The sequence below is a fragment of the Poecilia reticulata genome, chromosome 8, assembly GCF_904066995.2.
Source record: "Poecilia reticulata chromosome 8, P_reticulata-male-v2, whole genome shotgun sequence".
Taxonomy (NCBI): domain Eukaryota; kingdom Metazoa; phylum Chordata; class Actinopteri; order Cyprinodontiformes; family Poeciliidae; genus Poecilia; species Poecilia reticulata.
In genome coordinates, this window is record NC_088837.1 from 6,414,132 (window position 1) to 6,426,169 (window position 12,038).

Sequence of the window (12,038 nt, forward strand, 5' to 3'; positions counted from 1 at the left end):
CCACGACCTGGAAGCACTAACTCCAAATCATCTTCTTCTGTTAAAGACCATGCCTTCATTGCCACCAGGAGTGTTTTCCAAGAGTGATATCTACGCTCGGCGAAGATGGAGACAAGTGCAATATATGGCGGATCTCTTCTGGAAGCGTTGGTTAAAGGAATACTTACCTCAACTACAAGAGCGTCAGAAATGGCAAAGGACAAAACGGAACTTTCTTCCAGGAGATGTCGTTCTCAACGTGGATGACTCTGCTCCACGCAACTCTTGGTTAATGGGTAGAGTTGTGAACATTGTTCCTGACAAAGGAGGACTGGTGCGGTCAGTTCGCATCAAGACAAAGACAAACTACCTGGAAAGACCCATTACCAAGTTGTGCCTGCTTCAGGAGGCGGAGACAACATGAACATTTTAACAACTTTTTTCTCTGCTTTCTCATTACTAGTGACTTCCTTTTCTCTGGTTGATTGCTTATTCTTAAAGATAGATTTAGATAAGTTAATATTGAACAATTTATGATTATTTGTCTCTTACATGTTAACATTTCAGATAATTATTTTGTAATAATTAGGGGCCGGAATGTAAGAGCCATATGAATAAAATGAATGATTATTGAGGTGACGGGAGCGCATGCCTTTGACACTTGGGTGGTGGGTGTGTCGAGGTGGGCGTGGCTGTCACTGAAGGTATGAATGGGAGCCATACTGGCGTGCTGGCTTATTATGTTTGAGGAAGTGGGTGCACCGGGTGGTCATAATTTCTGTTGACCGTGTTTAATGCCGTTTATTGTTGGCACTATTGGATGGTTTGGCCTGGTCAGTCAGTGCAAGATCTGAAGTAAGACATTCAAAGTGAAATAAATAGTTGATTGCAACAACAAAGAAGCGGCATGGACTTATTTGAAGCACGCGTCGGACAGTTTAGAATTCCCCGAGTTATCCCAGTGCGGCCCTCAAACATCTTTAGCTTTGCCGCACAATTAACTTGAATTATTTCAGTGCCTTGTAGAAGGGGGGGGGAAATGGACCGCTAACAGAGTTTATGTGCACACTGATGCATTTTTCACTTTTCAATCAACCCCGTGGACACGAAGGCAGCTAGAGAGAAAAGAAGAAAAAAAGAAACAGTGGAAAGATGAATTTCTTCTCTCAGGGTGGAGGAGAAGATTACACGGACTTATTGGAATTAGAACCACACAAAATAAGGAGGAGGAAAATCATTTCCGAATGCGCGGCGTCCCACATGCGCCCGCTGCAAATTAATAAAGATGGTTCCCTCTCTCTAATGTAGAGGAACACACACAAGAGATAAATAAATAAAGAATAAAATGAATGAGAATACGGAACATTTTAGGGCTTTTCGGCTGTCAAGTAACGCAGTTTAGCAACGCGAGTTTAAATAAAGCAGCTGGGGGGGGGAAGCCTGCATAAAATGAGACACGACGGAACAAATGTTTCACCTTTTAATAAGGGGTTGCACAAATGCATTTCAGCCGCACTCTCACGGAGATGAATCTGCACTTCGGCTTGGTTGGTTTCTTCACAATATTTTGCTGAAACTCTCAGCAACATCAACACTGGAAAAACGTCCAGTGTGCGTGTGTGTGTGTGCGCGCGCGTGTGTGTGTAATCTTCCATTACCACAGTGATGTCTGTCCCAAACAAAGAGAGGGAGCAGGATAGGCCGGGCCGATGATGGCTCTAAATTCTGTGTGCAATTACCGTTTAGAGCCCAAGTCCAAAAAAATGGGCAACAAAAAACACAAACGCCTCGAAAACTTTTAAACAAGAGTGGCTGCTTCGAAATGAAGGTTCACAATATACTGCTGCCTCTATATGCAAATATCACCTCTGTATACATGTAATATCGTATTATATAAATGTTTAGATAATTGAATCTATGCTGAAAAGCATGGAGAAAGAGCTTATCTTAAAAAGATAGTCTAACACAATCCAAGGGAAACTTAACATACTCCTAAAACTAAGCTTTCCCTTTTTTAATCACTAAACGTCTACACCTACAGTAAATTATCCTCAGTTTGCAACAATTTAGAGAAAATAATAATAATAAAAAAATCAGAACTCTTAACATAATCCGTATTGGTAAAACTATTATAATCAAGTAAACATGAGATTTAAAGAAAAAAAAAGGTTCAATTATATAACTTATGATTAGTAATATTTGTGTCTTATTCTATATTTTGCATATTTTTATTCATATTTTTTTTATTTTATGAGTTTTTATCACAGTTTTATTTCTTAAATTGTAAAACATACTGAAAGTTACATCCTGTCTGTCTGTTTACTGTACAAAGTGAAAAGATTCTTAAATATATATTTATTTACATGAAAAAGATCGAACATACTAATGCTGACACTGATGCCCAAACCAAAGTCTCTCAGATTCTTAAAGGGGCAGTTCTGAGTTTTTGAAGTGAGGCTCTCTGAAATGGTTACTAGCGATAGCTGCCCTAGCTGCGACGGAAAAACATCATATTGCAGTCGGTTCATAGAAAAGTTAAGAAATTATCTGATTTCAGCCAGAAATATATCTAGAAAACAATCCAGTAGATAAAACAAAACACTAGATTAGCAGATCTTACCTGCTTGTGCCTGCACAAAGAGGTAAGATCAGGTAAGATCTGCTAATCTTGTTTTCTCAGCCAAACATGCAACCAATGTAACTGCATATTATTAGCAGCTGGTCTTCCACTAATTAAAGGCTGCTATTATGTTTGTTTATCAGAAGAAATGCATGTTACATGTGTCTAACGCAGATGAAATTAACACATTTTGTGTTATAAAACACTGCTGGTTTGCAAAATAGATTTGTACTGGTTCAAAATGTGTGGCGTCCTATAACTGGATAGGGTATATTAATATGCTGAGTCATCACCTTCTTTTTGTCTGACCATCTTGGGCTTAAAATTAAATGCTATATAAACAGTCTAAGTGCGGCCCCAAGAGGTTAAACAATCCCAAGCTGAAATAATCAAAAAGTAGGTCAGACTGGCCATCCGTTATAGCCACTCCAAGTATTTAGCACGAGTGAATTCTCCAAGTAAACAGAGCCTTTGCATGGTGTCGCGTGAAATTAAGTGATGTTAATATCGGATCATTGCCGTGGCATTTTTGTAGCACCTACATTCATTTTGTAGCAGTGGTGCATATGTGTGCTGTTTATGGTGTCGTTAGCTGTAAAGGCTCGTGCCATGATTTTTCCGTATGTTGAAAATAGGCAATGCAATCTGCAATCTTAACTGTGCTGTCAAATCTGCAGGAAGACTTTGTTGAAACTATAGTGTGATTGATGTACAATTTTTTCCACTTTTCTACTTAACTCACTGCAATAACGGATCTTTCTAGTGCAGCTAAAGAAACTACTCTTGATAACATCACAGATCCTCGCTTCAAAAATTGGAACTAGCCATTTATTTCTGCGTCAAACCCTTCTTCCTCCTTGCTGAGTTTGGGTCACCTGAACTTTCAAATGTGTATAAAAATTCCAGAGATCCCAAGTTATTTATTAGGAGTGTCTTGGGCTGTGTGTGTGTGGGAGGGAGAGAGGGTGCATCTGATTTAAGGCTAACTCGATCAGTCTCAGTGTTATCCGAGGAGTTAGGGAGTACAGGCTGTTGAAGGAATGAATATTTAACAGCGTGATTAAGGGGAAAAAAAGCACTTATTGTTGAATAATGGTCTGCTTCTCTTCAAACGCACAAACACACATATCAACCTATTGCATGAGTGCTTTTATATTGGGGTGTGACATAATTACAAAAATCGTTTAACACACAGTCCGGTAGGTCCTCTCTGTGGCCAGTACTCCTGTGTGAAATCTCTCAGCCCTTGAACTTGTGACACCAACCAATCATAGATCGGACCTTCAAATAACTAATAGAAGCCTCTGAAGTCTGTACATGATGAGTCATCAACTTGGGGGAGAGGGATCATAAGGCATGTCTACCAAGTGCCCGAACCTACACTGAGTAAAATGTCCTGTGCAATAAATGAGGCCTCTTTAGCTAAAGACTATCTACAACAGTCTGAGTAAAAAAGAAAAAACAATCTTTCACAAGACAGCTGCCTTCCTGTTGCCTAGCCAGTTCCTCAACCCTGCCTTTTATCAGCTTCTTCTACAACTTCGTTGTAGCAGGTCTGCATAAGTGACAGTGCATAATGTTGGTTTTACACAATGTCCAAGCAAAGCTTTCTGTGCGAGCCTCTCAGACTGTTGGTGTGATGTGAAGTAATGCTAGCAAGAACCAAGTGACAGGTGTTGTGTAGGATGGATAAAACAGGTGGTCTATAGGCTTCCATTGCTATGAACTGAGACACATCAGCTTATTAGTAACAGTGGGACATCCTGATTACGACTGGTTCATAAAACACCATCCATACCTGACATATGAAATATTTTTACGAAGGTATAAAAGATCTCAAACAGCGTCTTGTATGGAAACCATCATCATCAGCAGCCTGCTGTCGAATTTCTACAGCGGGTTTGGCTCATATGTGAGACGGCAACACTGGGCAGCCTGAATGAGCGCTGGTCTGTTCTGGTGCAGCTGCGTGTGAAACTGGAGGACACTTCCACTGGAGACCTTTAAGGCACGTCCTTCCTCTCAGTAGCTTCTGGTGAAAACGTTGTTCTTCACAGTAACACGAGTTCAGACTGACAAAAAAAAAAACTGAAGAAAGAAAAAGAAACTGTGTTTTGAAGCATGTGCGTGCTTGATTATTAGCAATGTCTTAAAATATCAAGAATTTCCCAGCTCCAAACGTGTCTTTGAAATCCTGGAGCAGATACACGAATGGTCATGGAGTAAAATATTCTACAGAAAACAGAAGAAAACACAGGAGTAAAAGACTCAGTCTTTCTGGCTTGTTGGTTGAACCAAGAACAACCTTCCTGGCACCACCAGGAGCAAATGGAACACAACTACTACAGATACTTAGAGAATAGTCAAATACTATACCAACAGAATACAAAACAAAATGTATGGTCTCACAAGCAGAGTTACCATAAACAGCATGAATGTCTGTTATTCACAACGTTATTGTTGTTCTTATACCCTGTTTTTCTATAAGAATATCTTATTATCATTCATGATTGTATTTCTCATCAGCAAACAGCTCTTTAGGTGTCAAAGATATGGAGGAGAAGCAGGGGCAGAGAAGAAGAGGAGTGGGAAAGGGTTCAGGGAGAGATGTCCAAGACAGGCTGTGTTGTGGCTCTAGCGAATGTGATGTCTAATTTCTAAATTGTCACAGGGGCACATGGGCAGTTCTCTCCCATTGCCGCTCTTGCTGTGGTTCCTCACAAGCACCCAGCAGGAGCCCTCAAACTGTGGCCCCTGTAGAAAACTAAAACAAGGTGATGCTTTGTCAAGATATTAATGTGACTTCTAGCACACTGGTGGCTATGAGGATGGAACTTTTTGAAGTGTAGGACTTTTGTGAGATTAAAGACAATGTTGATTGATTGTATGTGCATGTAAAAGTAGAGTAGCTTTGGCCATTTTAAGAGAGGTTTAGCATCCTTAACCCCCTAAGGATGTCTTGATTTTTTAATTCCCATCTTCATTCTCTATTTTGTACAACAGTCTCTACCTGTTTTGCCTCTGCCACTCATTTGACCCTTCTTACAGTCATCTCTTTGTGTCACCATGAACTCAAGCTGCTTTGTGTCTGAATAGTTTTAAGAAATACCCCTGATCTCCAAACACTTCTGTTGTTCTTCTCCTCCTTCCTCTTTGTCTCTTACACGTCAGACTCAATGCTAGAGAGTTTCTCGTACACATGGCCATTGCTTCCATTGAAGGGACGTGGGGGTCCGACTGCCAACATAGACCCGTGATGGTTCATCCCACCAAGGCTGAGCTCTTTTGGGAACCGGGGGGGCACGTTGGACATCACCCCAGCTGTGGCAGATGATGGCAGATATGACGTTGCACTCAATTGACTCCTGAAGTCACCTCTGCTGTTCTGGGCAACTTGTTGTTGCTGCTGCTGTTGCTTTGTCAGGTAATATTGTTTGGCTCCATGCATCAGACACTGGTCATCGCCAAAGGTGGGTATAAAGGGGTTTTGGTTTACCCGGTCAGGGTAAAGAGATTTGGATAAAGAGAAAGCTGCCCCACCTCCACCTTCCATCAAAGATCTGTCTCTCATGTCTCTCTCTCCGATGGAGCGGCGGTGGAGGCCCTCACCACCTCTGAACAGTCCGAATGGGGACCCAGAGCCTTTTTGGCTCTCACCTCCATAAAACAGTGGGTCTCTGTCCCTGTCCCTTTCTGAGCCCCCATGGCGTTCAAATATGTGTGCAAAGGGGCTGTTTTCTTCCATGTAGCGTTCTTTCTCCTTCAAACTAACACTCCTTGGTGGGGGCAGCATTCCTCCCATCCCAGGTCCACCCATACCTCCCCCTAAGACTCCCATCAGACTTCCCATTCCACCTGCTTCCTCTTTCTGAAGGTCAACAAATGTGTCATACGAATGCTGCCGCCTTAGCTGCTTCCCAAATCCTCCACTCTTTCTCCTCTGCTGGGCCTGAGATTGAGCCTGAGGGCCTGCGGCCATACCTCCCACTCCTCCCCCGCCTTTCCCTCCCCCCATTTGTTCCAAGGGGTGGTTATTGTCCTCACTGATATCGTAGAGGTTTCCTGTCTTTTTACAACCCTCACAGCGCATGCAGGTTGCAGAGCTAGGGCGGCTGCCACCTGCTGAGGACCCACAGCCAATGCCACTTGAATACCCACCACCTCCTCCATGAATGGACATCTGCTTGCCCCCACTAGCTCGACAGTTCCTGCACTCCCATTCTCCCCCTGCCAATCCAGACCCTGGCCCACCCTTTGAGTCCGACTTTTTGGGTTTGCTTTTCAGAAAGTCTTCAACTGGAACCAAGGAGGTGCATGTTGGCACTCCTCCATCTCTGTTTCCAGGGCCCTCCGTCAAGTCCACATGCTCCCACTGAGGGACCCCCTCTTTGGGACGAAACTGGTCGAGATAAAAGTCCCGAACACTCTCCTTTTCCCTAAAGAGGTAAGAGTTCCCATTGTTGTTTCCTCCTCCACCCCCTCGCTTGCGTTCAGAGGGCAACAGTGGCGGGGAGGCAGAACGTTGGCTGTGGTAGTGGTGGTGGCTGATGTGGTAGGGTTTCCTCCTGTAACCCAGCTCAATTTCGTCCAGTTCCCGTCTGGACTTTGCAGAGGCCGGCCTCTTTTTTAAGCTGTCGCGGTACTGTTTGCGCTTCTTGGCATTACCCTCCAAGTTTCCGTAGGTTACAGTGTGTGTGGAAATGTCTGAAACATCTGAGCGTATATTTCCGTCATCGTCTCCTCTCCCCCCACAGTAGCTAGGTCCCGGAATGTAAGTGGAGCTTGAGGCACCACCTTTAAAGGAGAACTTTCCGTAGATGTCAGGCAGTCCTCCCTTGAAGCTCTGGCCTGAGGGAGGAGTCTGTCCGGACAACAGGTCAAACTTGCTCATGTTCCTGTGGGTCAGAGCTGAGCAAGGTTGGGTGGTGAAGATGGGAGCCACTCCCCCACCCAGACTGTCACAGTCAAACATGCCACCCTCCAGAGAACTAGCACTGCCCAAACTGTGGGGTCTGTTGGGAGGAGGACCAGTGAGCCCTGGGGTTGAACCATGGTGGTGTAGATAGTGATCCTGGTACAAATTGCTGTCCTTGAGATGAAGGTTGCCAAACGTCCTCTCCACTTCACTGATGTAGTCACTAAACATGTTGTCTTCAGGCATGTAAGGAGGTTTGCAGTCGGAATGGCCAGCCAAGCTGCGGCGATGCTCAGAGATGTCATAAACAGAAGAGTCTCGACGGATGAAGTCCAGGGCGCTGTGTGGTGAGCCGTTCACCCCTGACAAAGAGGCCATATTCTTGGCAGTGCGTAGGAGGCGCATGATGTTTGAATGGGTGTTGTTCATGGTGGCTGACGGGGAGTTCAACGCAGAGCTGCTCTTCTCTTCGATTTGGACCCCATGTATGCAGCTGTATATTCCCTGTATAAAAGAGATACAGAGAAGGAGAAGCATAGTCAGTGCTGCACTTTAATGGTAAATGGCCTGTTCTTGTATAGTGCTTTCCGATTGCGGAATGAACTCCTATGACAGTCGACACCATCAATCCACCTTGATAAAAATGATTTCAACAGTCGATTCTTGCACACCTATGATACAGTGCTTCCGGCCACCATCTGCATAGTTACCATTTTTGCATGTACAATGTTTTGCAAAAGTATTTTCGCTGGATTTAGGTCTGGACTTTGATTGAATCATTCTGAAACATAAACACTCTGTCTTTATGTTCAAGGTCTGTCCTGCTGGAATATGAACCTCAACCCCAGTATGAAGTTTTCAGAGGTCCCTAAAAAGGTTTTCTTCCAGTTCTGCCCTGCTAGTGCCATCCTAAATCTGCTACAGAAAAAGGAAATGCATGTAAAAACTATAACGTAATTTTTCATAGCTAAAGCTGCTTCTCATTTATTCTCTTTAAAATATATTTATTCTATCCTATGAGGTATGAGAGTGTCTAAACATAAGAATGAAATAATTGTATTTCCTGCCTACTTTGATTCAGATTTTCTATCTTTTCTTACAGGGATACGCTTCTTTCATTAGCACTCCAGTCATTCCTTAGACACATAGCTGAGGATAACGCAAATGTTAAGTGGCTGTTTCTTAAAGTACCACTTAAAAAATATTTCAAGACTGATGCTGAAAAAATAAACATGTCAAGCAATAAAAGTTTGGTTATCAACCTAATAAATAAACATTAATTATTGCTTCTACATTTTATTACTGTATTTAAAAAAATGCTTAAAACTGCATCTTGACAAATGCTTAGAATGTAGAGGACAAAAAGTTAGAACAGTCGTATATTGTGAGTAAATATCTAAACTAATCTACATTTAACAGGATAAGGGAGAAAATGCAGCATGTTCGCTGCCGTGTAACAGTGCAATTGATCAAAAGGCACAACCCTGGAGAGAGAATGGAGCGACTTGGTGCTAGGTGATTGATACAGGCAGAGGGATTATAAAACCCTTTCAGATCCACTGGTCAATACCTTCAATCTATGTAATTAGAATCCAGCTCAACTATTTCCTCTGGCAGTTATTAAAACCCTCAGTTTCACAAGCCTCTTGGCGCCGCTGGCAGCAACACACTTCCTACTGTAAGACAAAGGCCACACTAAAGGGGGGGACAAGCCGAGCCCATCAGAGACTGAAACACAAACGGCTCCATTTGCATTCAGTGATGTACGATACAATATTCAGATAAAAATGGATGTTGAGCGGAGGGCAAACCAGGCGTGACAGATGAGAACCTTAAAGGAGCAGATCAATCGCTAAGACTGATTCTTCACAGGAGGTTGATCTGGATAACATAACGACAACTGGTCAAAACTCAGCTGATCCGCGGGATCAGAAATATTTTACTGCTTGGCGTCTTCTCCTCGAGACCCTCGTAGTTCTTCCTCAGTTCACGCATTTCTGGTGATCGGACTGCTGAAATGGCTCAGAAAAGGCTTTGTTCTAATATTTATTTTACAGGCAGTGGTATTGCTTTAATTTCACAGTCTGTTAATAGCAGGAGCTGTTGGGAAAGTAGGTGAAGCTGGAGAGGCACTTGGAGGAGGAAGACAAAAACAAGCCCGTTCACCTGGTTTGATGATATTTTTGGCTTTTTCCACACAAAAGCATCTCGTCCTGGTTACTGAATTTGTCACATTTTCCCTCCAAAAAAATAAAGTTCTCAAAATTTACTTTCTGGTCAATTTAACTTTTTCACATTTTGTTACTCTAATAAAAGTTACTAAAAACAAGAATTAAATTGGCCTCGTTTCCAAATTCTTCTTAGATAAACCTGTTTTCTCAACATTGAACAGTGACATCTTTGCATATTTCTATTAGATCTATTTTTACAGTTTTTGCCTGCAGCAGTTCATTAGTTTAATCATTTCAACTTTTTCTTAGTAGTTCAACTGTTATTGGCTTAGTGAGTTTGCTGAATAATGTGTTTAACTGTAAGGTTGAATTTTCATTCTTGTCAAACTCCTGCATAATGTATTTATTCCACACACATGTAATAACTTGATGTTCTGGACTTATTCATCTATTGTTGTTTTAAAACCAAAACCGTAGCAGGTTATTTATAGTTATTCACAGTGAAACTAGACTCCTATAATGTTGAGGGTAACAAACTGTCTTCAAATATCACCCAAGTAGTAAATAGAGTCCACTTGTGTGAATTTTAATCTTGGCATAAGTGCATTAAAGGCCTAAGAGGTGTGTTAGACAGCATTAGTGGCCATCTGGACAAGCTGCAGAGATCCACAGGTGGGGGAATCTGTCAACAAGACGACTATTAGTCGTTCACGCCTGAAAAAGACCAATTACTAAAGAAAGACATGAAGATTGTCTTCTGGTCAGATGAGACAAAAACTGAACTTTTTAACCCACATGCAAATCCCCATGTGGAGAGAATCTAACATTCCACATCAGTCAGAATAAAGTGGAAAACCTTTTCATCACTCTGAAGAGGGGTTTTCTCAGCGGGTCAGAGTTGATAAGGATTTAGCTAAATACGGGACAATCCTACACTGTAAAAAACACTAAATCCTACCGATTATTTTGTCAGGATTTTAATGCAAACATCTCAGTACATTTGAAATAAGACAAGACTAACTTACAAGTAACTTTCCAGCAAGATATAGAAGCTCGTTTTAAGGAAATACTTTGTTAATTTTCTTTTTTTAAAAGTACTGGTTCCACTGGCAGATTATTTCACTCATAATAAGACATTTCCCATGTTCTGAGTAAAATAATCTACCAGTGGAACTAGAACTTTTCCATCAACATTAAAGACTTAAAATAAGCTCCTATGTCTCTAACTTAAAGTTACCTTAAGTTAGAGACTTAAGGTAACTTTAACTACTTTAATAGTTTTGTCGTATTTCAACTCTACAAAGATATTTTTACTAGGAACTACACCAAAAATACTTGGTAAGATTTTGTGTTTTTGCAGTGTAGAGGATAACACTGCTAGAAATAATAAAAAAAGCAAAACCTTCGTAACCTTCATACTAAAACACAGATTTACCTTCCAGCAGAGCAATAATCCCAAACGCACAGAATGAGACGGAACTAAACAGTTAGGATGAAACAATAATTATGTGTTAGAATGGTCCAGTCAGAGTCCTAATCTTGTTGAGAATCAGTGACAAAAATTGAAAACATAACATCCCATCCATAGTTACAAAGACTGAAAAAAAAATTAGATGTGCAAATCTGGTAGAGGCATACCCTAAAAGACTTGAATACTTTTGCTCTACCGTTACCTCAGTATGACTCTCCTTCCACAACAGATGAACGCCATCAGCTCTCCGTGCACGGATATCGCAGAGAACGTTTCAAGTGATCAGGCTGTAGGTAGTGTAGCACCTCCTTGTTTATCACGGTCCAAACGTTGCACACGTTTTTGCTGCGACGCGCAAATAAACTTCCAAATACTTTATTGTGAGATCTGTGCAGAGCGCGGCGATTAAAACCTCCGATACGTTTACAGTATCAGAGGCTTTTTAAATCAATACAACTCATTTGTCTGAGTGTTTTCAGGTGGGACCCGAAGGACCAGGCGAGTCTGAGGAGAGCCGCTCACCACGCCTGCAGAGGGAGGGAAAACAACAGCGAGCGCGCAGATTTGACTGCGTGACTCACGCCAACCGTGACAGATGTCATTTCTCACGGCGCCGGGCCTAGATGTTAATTGCGGCAATAACAATAAGCTTTATTGGATTAGGCTATGAAATTAAAGAAAACAGAATCTGTCTGAGGAGCAGAACGCGAGAGAGGGGAAAAGAAAGAAGGGAAAATGGAAGAAATGGCTGCAGCTCAGGAGACAATGTTACAGTAAATGAGACATGGATGATGTGACGCTTTGGACGTCGGGTTGTGCTGAGATGTTAGAGTCATAACTTCTGTTGATGTTTTCCTGCCCAGTGCTCTAAATACAAATCAC

At 42.0% G+C, this 12,038-nt stretch overlaps 1 protein-coding gene across 6 annotated transcripts in view; it reads right to left on the bottom strand.

Annotated features, from left to right (window-relative positions):
* Positions 1-1,446: 1,446 nt before the first annotated feature.
* The window catches only part of grin2ba (glutamate receptor, ionotropic, N-methyl D-aspartate 2B, genome duplicate a), a 178,459-nt gene continuing 167,867 nt past the window's right edge, over positions 1,447-12,038 (bottom strand). For all 6 annotated transcript variants that reach the window (XM_008415507.3, XM_017306255.2, XM_081609718.1 and 3 more), the window contains one exon: positions 1,447-8,018. In XM_008415507.3, coding sequence (XP_008413729.2) covers positions 5,760-8,018 — 2,259 coding nt within the window. In that variant the 3' untranslated portion in view covers positions 1,447-5,759. The remainder of the gene's footprint in view (positions 8,019-12,038) is intronic.